The sequence below is a fragment of the Dermacentor silvarum genome, chromosome 8, assembly GCF_013339745.2.
Source record: "Dermacentor silvarum isolate Dsil-2018 chromosome 8, BIME_Dsil_1.4, whole genome shotgun sequence".
In the NCBI taxonomy this organism is placed as follows: domain Eukaryota; kingdom Metazoa; phylum Arthropoda; class Arachnida; order Ixodida; family Ixodidae; genus Dermacentor; species Dermacentor silvarum.
In genome coordinates, this window is record NC_051161.1 from 166,845,962 (window position 1) to 166,861,288 (window position 15,327).

General features: G+C 46.9%; 1 protein-coding gene across 3 annotated transcripts in view; it reads left to right on the forward strand.

Moving 5' to 3' along the window:
- LOC119461825 (epoxide hydrolase 1) overlaps window positions 1-15,327 on the forward strand; it is a 118,028-nt gene that overhangs the window by 76,824 nt on the left and 25,877 nt on the right. For all 3 annotated transcript variants that reach the window (XM_049672275.1, XM_037723198.2, XM_037723199.2), the window contains exons 2-4: window positions 431-572; window positions 1,584-1,882; window positions 5,814-5,976. In XM_049672275.1, coding sequence (XP_049528232.1) covers window positions 431-572; window positions 1,584-1,882; window positions 5,814-5,976 — 604 coding nt within the window. The remainder of the gene's footprint in view (window positions 1-430; window positions 573-1,583; window positions 1,883-5,813; window positions 5,977-15,327) is intronic.

Genomic DNA, 15,327 nt, shown 5'->3' on the forward strand with positions numbered 1-15,327 from the left:
TGTGCCTCGCATCTGCAGATTTCCAAGCCGAATTTCAATCCGCCACGGTAGCTTCCGGCTATGGTGTGGGTTCAATCCCTGCAGTATGGCCATATTTCGATGGGGGGCGCGCCATACGCTCGTGTACTCAGATAGATTAGATAAAATTAAACCGGAGCTACCCGCTCCGGTGTGCTCATAATCATGCCATGGTTTCGGCAAGTAAAACGTCAGAATTTAATTTTAAGATGTTAAGCATAGTTGCTTAATGGGCTGTCCAATTTTGCCATCACACACAACTACATATGACAGCGGGGCCCTTGCATAAATAATTTATAATATTCAATCGCACCTAAACACACATTATATTACAGGCAGGAGAAAGCCAATAGAAACACAACATTAACAATATGTAATGATTTTCATTTCGTGTCCCTTCTCCATGTTGCAGATGTGCTCGTGCGGTCGGCTGTTCGGCTGCTCGCTGGTGTTCTGCATTGTGGCTGCAGTGCTGGTCGGCTTCCTGAACCAGCCGCCCGATCCGTTTAAGGTCAACTCGACGGGCTACTGGGGAACTGCCAGCATCAAGAACGGTGAGGGCGTCGCCACTGTATATAGTAGACGGGGATCGGCAACATGCATTTCTGAGCGCGCCACGATCGCAGATAAAATGTGACGCGCTTTCTATTCTAAAACAGTGCTCAGATGTACGACACACAAGTGGATGAGTTGCTGCTCTATCTTCTCTACGCATCCTGTTGTGTAGGCAGTCCTTGTATACACGCGAGCCTGCCACAGCCAATTGGAGCGTAGTATTTGGTGGTGCCGCGTACCACGTGGCCAGGCGACGGCGCAAACCCACCTAGTGTAAGTCTTAGCTCAGGTGGCACTGGCTTGGTGCCTGGCCTGCAAAGTCCTATAGAAGTATTGTTTCTGTGAATAAAATGAGTTGGCCTTCAGCGCTGTCTGTATTGTTTCTAAGCATGTTTAGAGTGACCCACCAACAAGCCGTTTAGCTTGCGTGAGATGTTTCCTCGCTCTCATTGCGTACATGTGTCCCGTGTTGCCCTCGAGATACGCGTGGCATTGAAGTTTCACTTCACAATCGTGCTGTGTAATTCCTTCAGGTGTCCCCTAAGCGAATTCAAACACCGCAAGTACACGGTAAAACATTTAATTACACGCATCGAGTCACAGATGTTTCGCATTAACATACATTGCCACAATGCGCGGTATTTGCATAACACTGATGAGAAACTTTTTTTTCGGACATTGCTGACCGCGGCTGCTGCTGTAAAATGACTATGTGCGCCAATACTATAACTGGGCCAAAATTGGCATGAATAACTCATGGCACGATTGTCATGACATGCGTCTCATGAAACAGCCGCCTTCGTCTTGGTGCCCTCATGATCGTTTCGTTAACTTGGTAGGGTCTCCCCGTGCACTGCTTCGCATAACATCGATTCCGACAGGGTCGTGGAATCTGCCGTCTTTTTTTAAAAAATCAAGCGATTGTAAGATCACATATACTATTTTGGCTCACTGCATTTCTGTGCTGCCGCGAGCACTGCGAGAGTGATTCATCTGCCTGTGCGGCGTAGTGCGCGCTGCCCCGCAGGATGACCCAGCTATTTCCAAGTTCTCGGTGCACGCTCCCGAGGAAGCGCTGCTGGACCTGAAGCGTCGGCTCGCGTCGACAAAGCTGGCCGAGCCCCTTCATGACAGCGGCTTCGAGTACGGCTTCAACGCACACGAGCTTCGCCGAGTGGTGGACCACTGGAAGGACCGTTTCGACTGGCGCCTGCAGGAGCGCCTCCTCAACGCCTACGAGCACTACCACACAACTATCGAGGGCATCCGCGTCCATTTTATGTACGCTAGGGCCAAGGCTGAGCCAAGGGTACGTGTACGCATCGTTAATCTTCATTATCAATTGGTCAGCGGATGACAGCTAGTGCGTCTATTCTTTGGCCGCCAACCTGCTAGTGCTAAGTGGCTTACATCTCGCGATGTTCTCGATGGTTTGTTGAAACTTTTTCAGCGCCGCCTATCGATGAGCGAAAAAAATGCGTCATGCGCACGCAATCTCTGAGGCCATGGCTAACATTTCGGACGTGTTGTAAAGACATTCCAGGACCATGTGGTGGGCAGCCTGCATCACTAAGCAAACATTACATGATTTAACATGTTTGTTCCAAAGCACCAACTGAACTGTTACATTGGGAGCGTCCACGGCCGAATCTGAGAAAATGGCCCGTATAGCCATACAGAAGACAAGCCTTTATTTTTCGCTCGTGAATACTGACCCTTTTCGCGGCGATCCTGTGGGCGCTGCCATGTTTGATCACGTGGTGACGCGTCCATTTCTTGCCGCAACTGGCTCCATTGCCTCCTTGTTTATAATGCAAGTGTATGACGCCGGTGCGGCTTAGAAAACCTCTGTTTTCAGAGATATCGTAGACAGTGACTAGGTGGACGACACGAAGCTTTGATCACAGCTTCAGAGAACATGCAAAAGCGCTTTCGGAGCTGATTAAGCTATGTCCAAACGGCGCAAGCAGCGTATATGGTGCTTGTTCTAAAAGCGGGGCTAAATATGTATTCCAAACTATCCAAACATTTCGCTCGTGAATTCAGTCAGGATTATTGTGTTTTGCTCTTTATTCGGCAAATATTTTGAAGCAGTGGCTTGTCAGTTCTGACTCAGTGAAGCTCCTCGGTGGGGCCACCATCTGATTATTTTCTGCCTAATCGCTCGCGGGTGTGCTCAGTTCCGATAGATTTGTTCTTGCTGCGCACAAGGCTTGAAACGTAGCTGTTGTGTACATTGTAATACCTTGTAGCAAATATATATTACAGCTAGAAACTCGCTTACTCTCGTGGACCATCAGGAAACATTCAGCTTCGACCATTAATTCGTGCGCCATCGGTGTAGTCCGTCATTTATTGTGCGTATACAGTGCGCATATATATTCAAGTCTGCGCCCATTCACGTTTACTTGATAATTCGGCGATAGAGTGGGCGCAAGTTTTCCTGTCATTTGGGACAAACGTGCGCGAAACTTACTGTGACAGGAAGCGGCGCTACTCCCTTTATCATTGTTTAACGAGTGGCACTCACTCTTGCCGATGTTCTGGGGATGAAGCCCTTTCTTTGAAGGTTAGCAATACAAGGCTGGCAGATGAGCGAATTTCTGTATCCTCGAGAAAAGCCGTACATCTCGGACGTTCGGACAGTTGTACAAGTTCGAAAACGTTCGGACAGTTGCAGCAGTGGTCCGCGAACTTGGCCACACAGATTCATTCTATTCCTTAACATGCCAGTCACTATTTTTGCAGCCAACTACTGCACACGTCTTCAATCTACACATAATTCAATCTAGCATGATTGGAGCACAGTGTGTTAGCGAAAACTCAGTTGCTTTTCGGACAGCTGCTCGCACAGAAGCAAGGCAGAAGCGGTAATGGTTTCGTATGGCGCGCCACCGTGAGCGCCATTACGTTTCTCTAAAACAAACTGCTCCGCGAAAAGGAAAGAAAGAGAGGACGAGCAGAAGTCAGGAAACAAAAACGCGCGCTACCTCCTCTCCCCTGTAGCCGCGTTGCACATGTACACCCCACCCCGGGGTGCGCTTCCTGTCTCGTGACGTCAGGTGCCCCCTCCCCTTTCACATACAATACAATACAGTTTTATTGAATGGAGTTAGATGAAGTTTATTGAATACAGTTAGATAAATGGAGAGGAGGCCGACGCATGCGTCGGCCTCCTCTCCATTCATATTTTCTCATTTGCCGTACACAAGCCGAGAGACGGGTTTTTGTTTTCATGAGCGCTCTAATGCTAATGCATGAACAAAAGCTGGCTTGACTCGGTGAAGAATATTTTGCGTTAAAGAACTCATTGACGTTGCCTTTCGCAACACTGCGCGTGCCAAAATGTTTCGTTTTGCTTGGCCCCTGAGCCGCACGCTCTCCCACGTTTCAGTAGTTTCGGTATCGTGTTGCGCTGGTTCTGCTGGGGAATCTCGTGCTCACTTCAAGCAGTAGGAAATGTCGCTTCTATGTGATGTTGTGCGCTTAAATCGCTCAAGTCCAACATCTCGAGCCAAAGTATCCTTAAAGGGCGCATCAACAAGGTCCATGGTGGCGAGTCCTTGAAGATGATTGATGGGGCCTTTGTTTTCATGGTGGTGTTCGCGTGCTTTGTTTTGGGTTGGTTGACGCAATATCTTCAATCGGTTCCTGGCTGCCCTTTCACGTTTCACTAAAGAAATACCGTCTCTCGGGTGCTGTTTTACCCACCGACGGCGTTATTGCATTTTAGCGCTGCCGGCAGCTGGTGGGAATGACGTACGCTGCGTTACATGGCCTCGCACGTGCGGCCGTCTTGAATTGTGATAGAATAATGCGGCTCCTTCAGTTGTATTTCCTCTGCAACTAAGTAGTATCTTCTCACAGAATAAACGCTGTGAAGTTTCTGGATGAGGGTAGCTATGCAGGTTTGTTGGTAGTCATCTTCTGATTTGTTGTCCAGCAGACGTAACGACAGGGCCATGGAAAGGCACATTAGACAAACACACAGAGCCAACTTCCAATAACAGATTTATTTCCCGGTTTCACAGCCGTACGCATACCTCTCGAGACGCCATACGTGTACATTACTAGATAAGCGCAAACAAAACCACAGAAACCACAAGCAGATGCGTTTGAGGTCATACTGATTATAAAGTGTTTCGTCTAACACACATGAAGATGAATATCTTCACATTTGAGTTCTTTTGCTGATAATGACATACAGGGTTTAGTAATGGTTGCTCACCGAATGTTATGTTTTTAGCTCCGTAACCAAGCGCGTCATTTTGCGCGTGCTTCTGCCCAAAATAAGTTCCTTTTTTTCTTTGTTTAATCTGGGTTGACGTTTGCATCATTGGGAGTGGAGGGCAAGGAAACCGTCAGACGCCGCCCACATTTTTGCTTTAATTATTAATGGGCTTCTGTAACCTATCATTTATGCATCTACAGGTTCGACTAATGTTTTTTCCACAAGTGAGGGGACTGTATGACTGATGTGGTGCGTTCCACAAATTTGTTTGTATACTTTTTTTTTCGCATGCAGATCCTTCTGACCTTGTCTTCCAACTCAGGCTTACTAAATTATTACGCTGTGAAAAAACGAGGTTTATGTTACTCCTTCGAGCAGCCTTATCTAGTCGGTGGGGGAAACCAATTTATGTAGAGGTGGAAGGCAACTTTACTCTTAACAATGACGGTTCTTGTACGATTCACATGCTCGGAACCTTTTTCTCGTGCTTTTCAAGCCTAGGGTACCCAGCATCGCCTTAATGTGCCAATTGTTTTCTTAATGTGCGAAATGTACATCAGGTGCTGGCATGACTTCTTCAGTGCTTCACTGAAGCAAATCCTTGCTTTTTTACTCTCGACAAACTTTGCGCGGAATGAAACAGAAAAAGTGGCATTACTTGCCCTGGGTTCGCCAGCACGTTTTGCTATAGGCGAGCACAAAGCTATTAATTGTCAAGGAATGTAATCCTCCCGTTCGAGTCTGTCCACCAGGATAGCGATCAGCGCTGGCTTCGCCGGTGGAAACACGAGGCAGCTAGGACTGCGAATACGTATGCGATAACCATGGTCCAAATTTCATCTCCCAAGTTGGACTTGGGAAGCTCTAGTGAATGCTACATGTAGGTGCTGCTGCATGTTCAAGTCATTTGCAGCTGAGTTGTTGATGGCGTGCCGAAGGAGACGCCATAGACGACAGGTTTCGTAAGTAGCCATTTCTGTACAGTGCGAGTTCTTCTCTTTTGATGCAGACCAAGGTATACACATTGCTGATGATTCATGGCTGGCCCGGATCGGTGGTCGAGTTCTTGAAGATTGCCAAGCAGCTGGCGACTCCCAAGCAGGGAGTCGCGTTCGAGGTCATCTGCCCCTCCATCCCAGGATACGGGTTCTCCGAGGCACCGCACAGGAAAGGTACAGCGCTCTGTTTCAGTACCCGCGCGGATAACCTTCTTTAACATGCAATGAAACGCGGCTGTGACGTGGTTTCTCCACATTTGCTCCTGCGCCAAGTGGTCCGGCAGAGGTTGACTCCGTGTCCGTTTTTCGGAGCCGATACTCAATAAGCGTTGCTTGTTCTTTGTTTTCCTATAGCTTAAGGAAACGCAAATAAAACTGATTTCAGCAGCGGCTGTTAAGCGCGCGTTTCGTCTGCTTGGCATTGCCTTCGTTGACACAGTCCGCGAGTGCACTGCGTGCCTGTCAATGGATGTATATTGTGGCCCGGAAAGGTTCCGCAGGAGCAAACTCTCTTTCGAGCGACGAATGTTTGGCGTTCTTGCACTCGCTTTGCCTGATGTGAACAAACCGCTCCCTGCTGTACTCCGTTTCTTACAGAGCAAACGCGGAAGCACGCAAGTAGTGCGACCGGAAAAGTCTCACTCTGCACGTTTCGCAGTGCACTTGTCCTTGATGTGCAGTGTTTTCTATGGAATACCTACTTCATATATTACAACTACTACTTGTAAGCGCCAGTTCAAGTCGCAGGATATATTACATGGGCGTATTTGTGCTTCTAGAAGGCGACGTACTATATTTTGGCGCGAGCGGAAATGATGCGTTGTGGCAGGTGGTCGCAGAAACGTATGATTCTGCTCGTTTGGTAGCGAATAGCTTTTCATCTCCGACGCCTTTCATGCAATAAATACGTCGTACTTAGCGACGTCAAAAGTACGAGACCAAGTTCTACATTGAATTACATTATCTCAGATGCGAACAGTGATATTGAAGCCTTCGTAACATTGCACCCTATGTATGAAGCGGAGCATAGTTTCTTCCGTAGCGCCCTCGGCTATCGCAGCGTTTTATTATCAATCGTGTGCCAGCTAATCATAATTAAGCTATAGCGTTCATGACAGAAACTCGAATCCAACGTGACGGATATGTAGTTTGAATTCACTTCCTGTGTTTCCTTTAAAATCGTTAACAACGTTAATCAATAAGCTTAACAATGAATTAACCAAAGTTGTTCAATGGTGTCGTTTGAACAACCTAATTTTAAACCCACTTAAAACTCAGTTCATGATTTTTAAAACATCTCAAAAAGTTCTCCCTTATCTACCCCAAGTATCCATAGACCATCATTTAATCCCAGCGGCTGAATATGTATCTTTGCTTGGCATAAAATTAGACCCGCACTTGAAGTTCAATAATCATATTGCTTATGTGAAACAAAAAAACTGCTTTTGGTATAACAGCTCTCATTAAATCTCGTCCATTTTTTTCTGTTCACGCCTTATTGTCTTTATACGTTGCCTTCATACATAGTCACATCACATATGGTATTACTTCGTGGGGAAATACATATAACTGTCACCTTTCGTCCACACAGCACATCATAACCAGGCCATTCGCATTATTACCAAGAGTTCTTTTTACTCTAATGCTTCTCTGCTGCTTCAGGCTAACTTCATTCTTCCTGTATCTGGTTTGTTCAAATTTAATTTACTTATTATTCTATTTAAATTACTTAACAAACAGCTCGCGTTTCAATTAATAGTCTAGGTTACCAACAATACCAACAGCACTAGGTTTGAACATAATCACAACTTTCAATTACCTAAATGTAACACGAACTATGGCAAAATGACATGCTACTTCTCAGCGATTAAATTTTAGGATAACTTACCCTATGCACTTAAATCATCAGAAACATTGCATGCATTCAAGTATGGACTTAAAAATTTAAACATTCATAACCAGGCCATTCGCATTATTACCAAGAGTTCTTTTTACTCTAATGCTTCTCTGCTGCTTCAGGCTAACTTCATTCTTCCTGTATCTGGGTTGTTCAAATTTAATTTACTTATTATTCTATTTAAATTACTTAACAAACAGCTCGCGTTTCAATTAATAGACTAGGTTACCAATAGACAAATACCAACAGCACTAGGTTTGAACATAATCAAAACTTTCAATTACCTAAATGTAACACGAACTATGGCAAAATGACATGCTACTTCTCGGCGATTAAATTTTAGGATAAATTACCCTATGCACTTAAATCATCAGCAACATTGCATGCATTCAAGTAGGGACTTAAAAATTTAAACAGAGCATCTAGTTATACAAAATGAATTTGCTTTGCATATAAAGTGTGTACTTCATTTGTTAAATAGGTTTGTCTAATTTAGGTTGATAATGTGCGTATTTTTCTTAGTTACATGTATGACTCCTTTTATGGAATTGTGTGTATTCCTTTCCGCTACTATTTCCACTATTTATTTACTTGTAGATTGCATGATTTTTATACTGCTCTATCAATTAACCATTTTGTACCAATCTTTCTGTTAACCGAGGGTCTCGCTGCAGTCGTTTGACTTTGGGACCCTCGCCTGCATATTACTAACAACCAACTATATATCCTGAATGAATAATAAACTAAAACTGAAACTGAATAATAAATTGAAACTGAAGATATGCGGCTTGGGTTGATAACGTTTCTGCGTAGCCTTCGAAATTCCGTTAGTCACACGTCGTAACACATTTAGGTGGCTTCAGCTTTTGCGGCATCAGGGGTTGCTCTAGCTATGTGGCACCGCTGCTGATTCAGTTTTCAGCGTTCCCGATGTGTAGCTGAATGTTCATTTTACTCGGACAATTGAGAAAGACAACAGACTCCACAGCTACCTTTGTTCTCTACAGGAAAAGTAGAAAGTTACGTATCAAGAAAGGGGTCAGGCAAGGAAACACAATCTCTCCAATGCTATTCACTGCATGCTTAGAAGAAGTATTTATGCTCTTAGATTGGGAAGGCTTTGTCACATGTAAGAGGCCGCCGGTGGCGCGAAAAAGAAGAGGAGCACGCGATGCCTGGTGTTCGGAACGGCGCGAGCGCGCGAGGCGCACGAACCGAGGCATAGTCGAGGGATGAACGGCGCTGTCCGTGGAGTTTCAACGTGGCACCGGGTCAGGAAGGTCGCATCTCCAGCTATGTTCTGGCGACGGGAGACTTGGGGGTCTGGTTGAGTCTGCGACGCTGGCCGTCCAAGGTGTGGCCGTCGACCTCGGCAAGTTCGGGCGAGGCTCCTGGACGAGCTGCAGCTTCTCACGGCAGGACCAGGCACCCCAGAGAGGCTCCCCCTTCTGCGGCAGACCGGCACGTTTGATTCTCCTCGGGACGCCACGTCGGCACTCTTGAAGAAGTTGCGACGCATCCCGACGCTAGGCCTAGGCGGGTGGGCCTAAGCTACGGCGAACGCCATCGCTAACGGGCACATCACCGACGAGATACCGACGAGCTCACCACCGTCAAAAGAAACAACGCGAGGCGTCGACACCTACGACACCCTCAATGCTGCGGACGAGCCCGACGCAGGTTCGACAAGAACTTCGCGACAACGATCTGTAAGCCCACGTTTCCGATTGCGACGCAGTCAGGCCGGATGCAGGGTGGCTAGACTCTAACCAATGCCTCCTTTACTAGATGCCCGTCGCGTTGCTCGCTTTCCCATTGGGGCGGCGGTTCCCTTAGTTCAGCATAAATTCCGTGAGGCGGCGCTCGTTGCTTTTTCAACTTCCGGCGGCGGCGGCAGCGGCGGTCGAAGACTTCCGCCGGCGCTTCCATAGCGCCTGCCGCCTCCGAGACGGAAAGAGATGCTATAGTAATCTCAGAGGCCGCTGCACGTGACCTAGGTTTCAGTCGTGCGCCACAAGCGGCGCTCGTTGCCTTTTCGCGGAGGCGAAAAAAGGGAGAGGGCACGGAACCGGGTTTATCGGACCACGCGGCAGGCATCTAGTAAAGGAGGCATTGCTCTAACGAACCCGCGCTAGGACTGACCTAGAGACTTCTAAGGCGGAGCTAGGCTCCGGAACTGAGATAGTCCTTTTTTCAGTAGCTGCTATTTAATCTGAGTTTGTTATTTAAGTTCGAGTGAAGATTTTTGCTAAATCATAGTTTTAGTTTTGCGTGCCGTTAGTTTGAGTTTCAGTTTCAGTGTTGTGTGTGGCGTGCGTTCATCGCTCCTGTACGTATTAAATTCTCGTTTGCCATGCCGCCGGTCGTGTCTCTCCTCCATCGAGAGTAGCGCATGCTCGTAACTCTCCGCACTCCCAAGTAAAGGTGACAAATATTGGCGAGCCTGCCAGGATTGATACGGCCCAGTCACCGATAGTCGGGAGTTGTAAAGATGGAGTTGGAGCGGTTGGCGGCAGTAGCAAAGGATTTGAACATGACTAAGGAGGAGGCGATGACATTCTTTGAATATGCTCGACAAGAACGTGATAAGCAGCAGCAACAAGCACGCGAAAATCATGAGCGCAAGAAGGAAATTTTAGAGTTGAAGTTAAAGTTGGCAGAGATGAACTCCAGGTCTCGCGAGGGGTCGATTTCCCCCAGGTCGGCGTCATCCGACTTGACTTCGCCCAGGCCTAAACAGATTTGCCCAAGGAAATTGATGGCTCCCTTTGATGAGCGCAGAGATGATTTAGATGCGTATTTGCATCGCTTTGAGAGAATAGCGGTCGGGCAAGGCTGAGCAAGGAACGAGTGGGCTAGCGCCTTAAGCCTGTGTCTAGTTGGTGAGGCTTTGAGTGTGTTCGGACGGATGCCCGCCGAAGAGAGCCTAGACTACGACAAAGTAAAAAACACTTTATTGCAAAGATTTCGGCTAACCGCTGAGGGTTTCCGCGAAAAGTTCAGGTCATGCAAGCCGGAAGACGCGGAAACTGGAAAACAGTTTGCATGTAGATTAACAAACTACTTTGAGAGATGGATGGAGTTATCGGAGGCCAACAAGACATATGAAGGGGTGCGGGACAAGGTCGTAGGAGAACAATTTCTCGCCAGGTGCAGCGACAGTCTGGCGATATTCCTCAAGGAGAGGAAATTAAAAACAGTAGAGGAAATGGCAGCGCACTCAGATCAGTTTGTAGAGGCGCAGGGACTAAGGAATTTAGGAAAGAGTGGCAAGGACGCGCCGATGGCAGCTGCAGGGGAGACGAGGAATCGGGGTCCAATGAACAGGCAAGGGACGCCCCAAAGATGTTTTCTTTGTAACCGGCTGGGACATATAGCAATGAACTGTCGGGTGAAGGATAGTAGACGTGGTCCACCAGTGGTTTGCCAGCTATGTCAAAAGAGAGGGCATGGAGCGCACGAATGCAGATCAGGATAGGCAGACAAAGCTGCATGTATGATGAAAGGTAAAGAGGGTGAGCCGAGAGAAAAGAACATGCCCGTGGGGGAGGGAGAAGTTCAAGGACGCAGGGCCACAGTTTTGAGAGACACGGGGGCGAACACAGTATTGGTTAGGGAAAGTCTGGTGCCGTCAGAGAACATGACCGGCTATTTCAAACCAGTCATTTTGGCGGACAGGTCTGTCAAGTACTTGCCAGAGGCGCAAATTCAAGTTTCGACACCATTTTTTACGGGATTGGTCACAGCTAGGTGTGTAGAAGATTCTCTGATTTGATTTTGGGGAATGTATCAGGGGTGAGAAGGGCGGATGACCCAGACCCTAACTGGAAGAGGACATAAGATTTAGAGAAGAGAGAAAAGCCAGAAACGCTAGAAGAGGAGTCACCTGAGGTAGAGGTAGCAGCGGCAGTACAAACACGAGCCAGGAGTAAAAGTACTAAGCCCTTAAAACCATTACCGGTTACGAACATTAAAGGGTTGAACATAACGGTCGCTGAGTTCAAGGAATTACAGGAGAAAGACGAATCATTGCAGAAGTGCGTACAGAAGATAGGGGAAGTAGTACGAAGACAAATAAGTCGAAACGTGGTGGAGTTTTTCAAGAAGAACGACTTATTATACCGGAGGTGTGTGTTCAATTCGGGAAGAGAGGTTCACCAGTTGATGGTCCCAAAGGAACTGAGACAGAAAGTACTGAAATTAGGGCACGATAACGTAACGGCAGGCCACCAGGGAATAAAAGACACTTTAGAAAAAATAACAGATTTCTTTGGGATCGGGGTACAGAGCGACGTGAGGAGATACGTCAGGTCATGTGATGTATGTCAAAAGACTATGGCTAAGGGGAAAACGAGAATATGAGTGTGTGCACGATTGCTGAAGGGAAGGGCACAGGCAGACTAGATAGTGCCCATGACGCCGTAAAGAAGCTCACGACCGGAGAGCCCTTGATTCAGGTTAACCGGGATAAGAGGATGGACAACATCCCGATCGAGGTCCATATACCCGAAGAGCAGAAGAGAGTAAAGAAAGAAGTAGTTCCACCTCAGAAAGATAGGAAGTTGATAGGTGCAGTTGAGTCCAGGGAGCATCATGCACCAGACACGATGGAACATTGGGACTCCGAGAAAAAGGGCGAAGGAGATAGATACCCAAATCGCCCTAAACGTGTAATGCGCAAGCGCGGAAGATGGAAACGAAATAGGGCAGGTGCAATGGCAAGAACGAAAAGGAAAACCATGTAGGACTGGCACGGGGAAGGTTGCAGAACTTGTAAATGTGTATAGAGAGGAAAGAAGTGAAACAGTACCTATGTAGATATAGAGTAGGTAGAGTATTGTAAAACATGCTGTAATGCAAAGTTTATTCATGTAGAGTGTTTCGAAACACTGAAGTAGTGGACATTGTGAACAGCTGAGTGAAGTGCATTAGGTGGTGAAAAGTGCATAAAGTGAACTCTTAAACGCGGTGAACAGTGTGTCCGGTGAGTTGTGCGCAACAGTGTGGTGTTGTGTAGTGCATCGAGTCTTCAATGAACCAGCACCAATGTTACTACGAGGAGTCACAGTTGTAAAGAACTCAACGGAGACGGATAAAGCCGTTCCTCCATTTTATTGAACTTCTTCTTCTTCTCCTCCAGTACTCGCGCCACTTCTACTTCGTCTTGACGGCACTCCACATTCTCCGGGGCCTCTGACTCCATCCCTCCTGGGATGGTACGGGATGATGTTCCCAACGGAGCTAACTTCGATTGTCTTCGCCGGAGTCTCGTAGTACACTGACTTGAGGATTCCTTGATGGCTTGCCGTTTTGGTGACCATGTATGGACCACTAAATTGGCACTTGGAGCCGCTCAGTCCTTTCTTGACGAGTATAAAACTTCCAGGTTCAACCACAGGCAACTTATGATAGTGCCTATTGTCGAAGTTTCTCTTCATTCCACATTTATATTTCATTTGCTGTTCGGCTGTCTTGGGGGTCTCTAGAAGAATAATGCGGCCGGCGATTCCTAACTGATGATCTGCAGGAAGCCAAGGACTTGTTCCATTTGCACAAAAGTATGGACTGCAGCCCAACCCCTCCGTGTAGGTGTTATTGTGGTGAGTCACTGCAGCTTCCAAGGCACATTTCCATCCACCAGGGAAGGTAGGGTATAGATCCAAATACTTCTTGAGGTCGCGAATTAACCTTTCTGCGAGTGCGTTGCCTTCCGGATGGTACGGAGTCGAAAACCTTAGAGTGATGCCTCTCTGTTCGGCCCATCTTCTGAGCTTTTCGCTACGGAAAGCAGGTCCATTATCAGAGACCAATACTTTAGTTGTCTTGAAGATGACGCGTTCCATTAGGGCGATTACACAGTTGGCATCCTCCTTTCCACATTTAGCTGCTGCCATTCTTGTACATTCTTCAATGGCGACAAGGAAAGCCTGCGTCCTCCGCACGCCTTCCCCCTTCTTTTTGACTTCAGCGAAGTCGAGGTGGACAACTTCAAAGGGTATGCTCGAATACTTGGGAATTACCATTTCGTTTCCTCTAGGTTTGTATTTGGCTTTAGCCATTTGACACAGGTGGCAAGTTCGGACATATTCATGTACTTCTTCTTTCATACTTTCCCAGGTAAAGCGCTGGTTTATCTTTCTGAACGTCTTTGAGAATCCGTCATGCCCACCCGATTCGGCGCTGTCGTGGTAAAGTCACAAGATTCTTGGCCGGGATGTTTCTGGCACGTAAAACTTCTCGCCCTGTGGTCGAATTTCCTCTGTTCCCTCCCAGATGCCGATGGCGCACACTTTTTCCGTATTTGCTACTAATGGAATATGCAGCCTCGATAATGCATCAGCTTCTGGTAGCTTGTCCCCTGGTCTGTGGGTCACTTCAAATGTGAATTGCTGCAGTTCGTTAATCCACCTTGCAATTCTGCCTTTCGGTTGAGGGAGATTGAGAAGATAGGTAAGTGCTTTGTTGTTCGTAAACAGCTTGAACTGTCGACCTTCAAGATAGGTTCGGAAGTACCTTACAGCCATTACCACTGCAAGTGCTTCTTTTTCCGTAGTAGGGTAGTTTTCTTGCGCTTTCGTAAATGTGTATGAGTAATAACCCACAGCCTTGAGTTGGCGCGCTGGTGGCTGTGAGTCATCCCGTTGGTAGAGTACAGCCCCAGTTCCATAAAGTGATGCGTCCGTGCAGAGCTCGAAAGGTTTTTCGAAGTCCGGAAGTATCAAGACCGGATCTGAAGATATGATGTTGACAAGTGCTTGATATGTTTGTTCGCAATGTTCACTCCAAACAAACGGTGCACCTTTCTGTGTGAGAGATGTCAAGCACTTCGTCATGGTGGCATAGTGTGGTATGAAGGCTCGAAAGTGTCCAGACAGACCTAGAAAAACTCGCAATGAATGCAAATCGTATGGCCGAGGCAATGTCTTTATCCTCTCGACAGACTCTGCTTTGGTGCTTTTCGTGTGGCCGTCAAATACTCTGCCCAGAAATACCACAGACCGCTTGAAGAACTCGCTTTTTCTGACATTTATCTTCAACTTGGCTTTACTCAGTGCTTCCAAAACCTGTGATAAATGCTTTGCGTGCTGGTCCTCTGTTTTAGAGTACACAATTATGTCGTCCACGTAGACGTTACAAAATTGTTCGGTACAAGCAGATAGAACATTGTTCATCATTTTTTGAAACCAGGCGCCCGAGTTCTTCCAGCCAAATGGGAGCCTGTTGTATTCGTACACATCGAAAGGTGTAACAAAAGCTGTAAACTTCTTGTATTCTTCTTGTAGAGGAACTTGCCAATAACCTTTGCAGAGATCGATTCGCGAAAACCACTCACATCCTCCAGTTTCATTAATTATGTCATCGATCCGTGGCATAGGAAATGGAAACAAGTCTGTCTGTCGGTTTATCAATCGGTAGTCCGTGCACAACCTGAAAGTACCGTCCTCCTTAGGCACAATTGTTATAGGTGATGCAAACGGGGATGTCGAGGGCCTGATGATGTTAGCATCTAGCATTTGTTGCAGTTCATTTTTGAGCCATACTTTCTTCTCGTGAGATAGCGGATAGGGCTTCTTGCGGACTACATTTGTGTCTCGCAGCTTGAATGGAACTTCTAGGAAAGGAGTAGC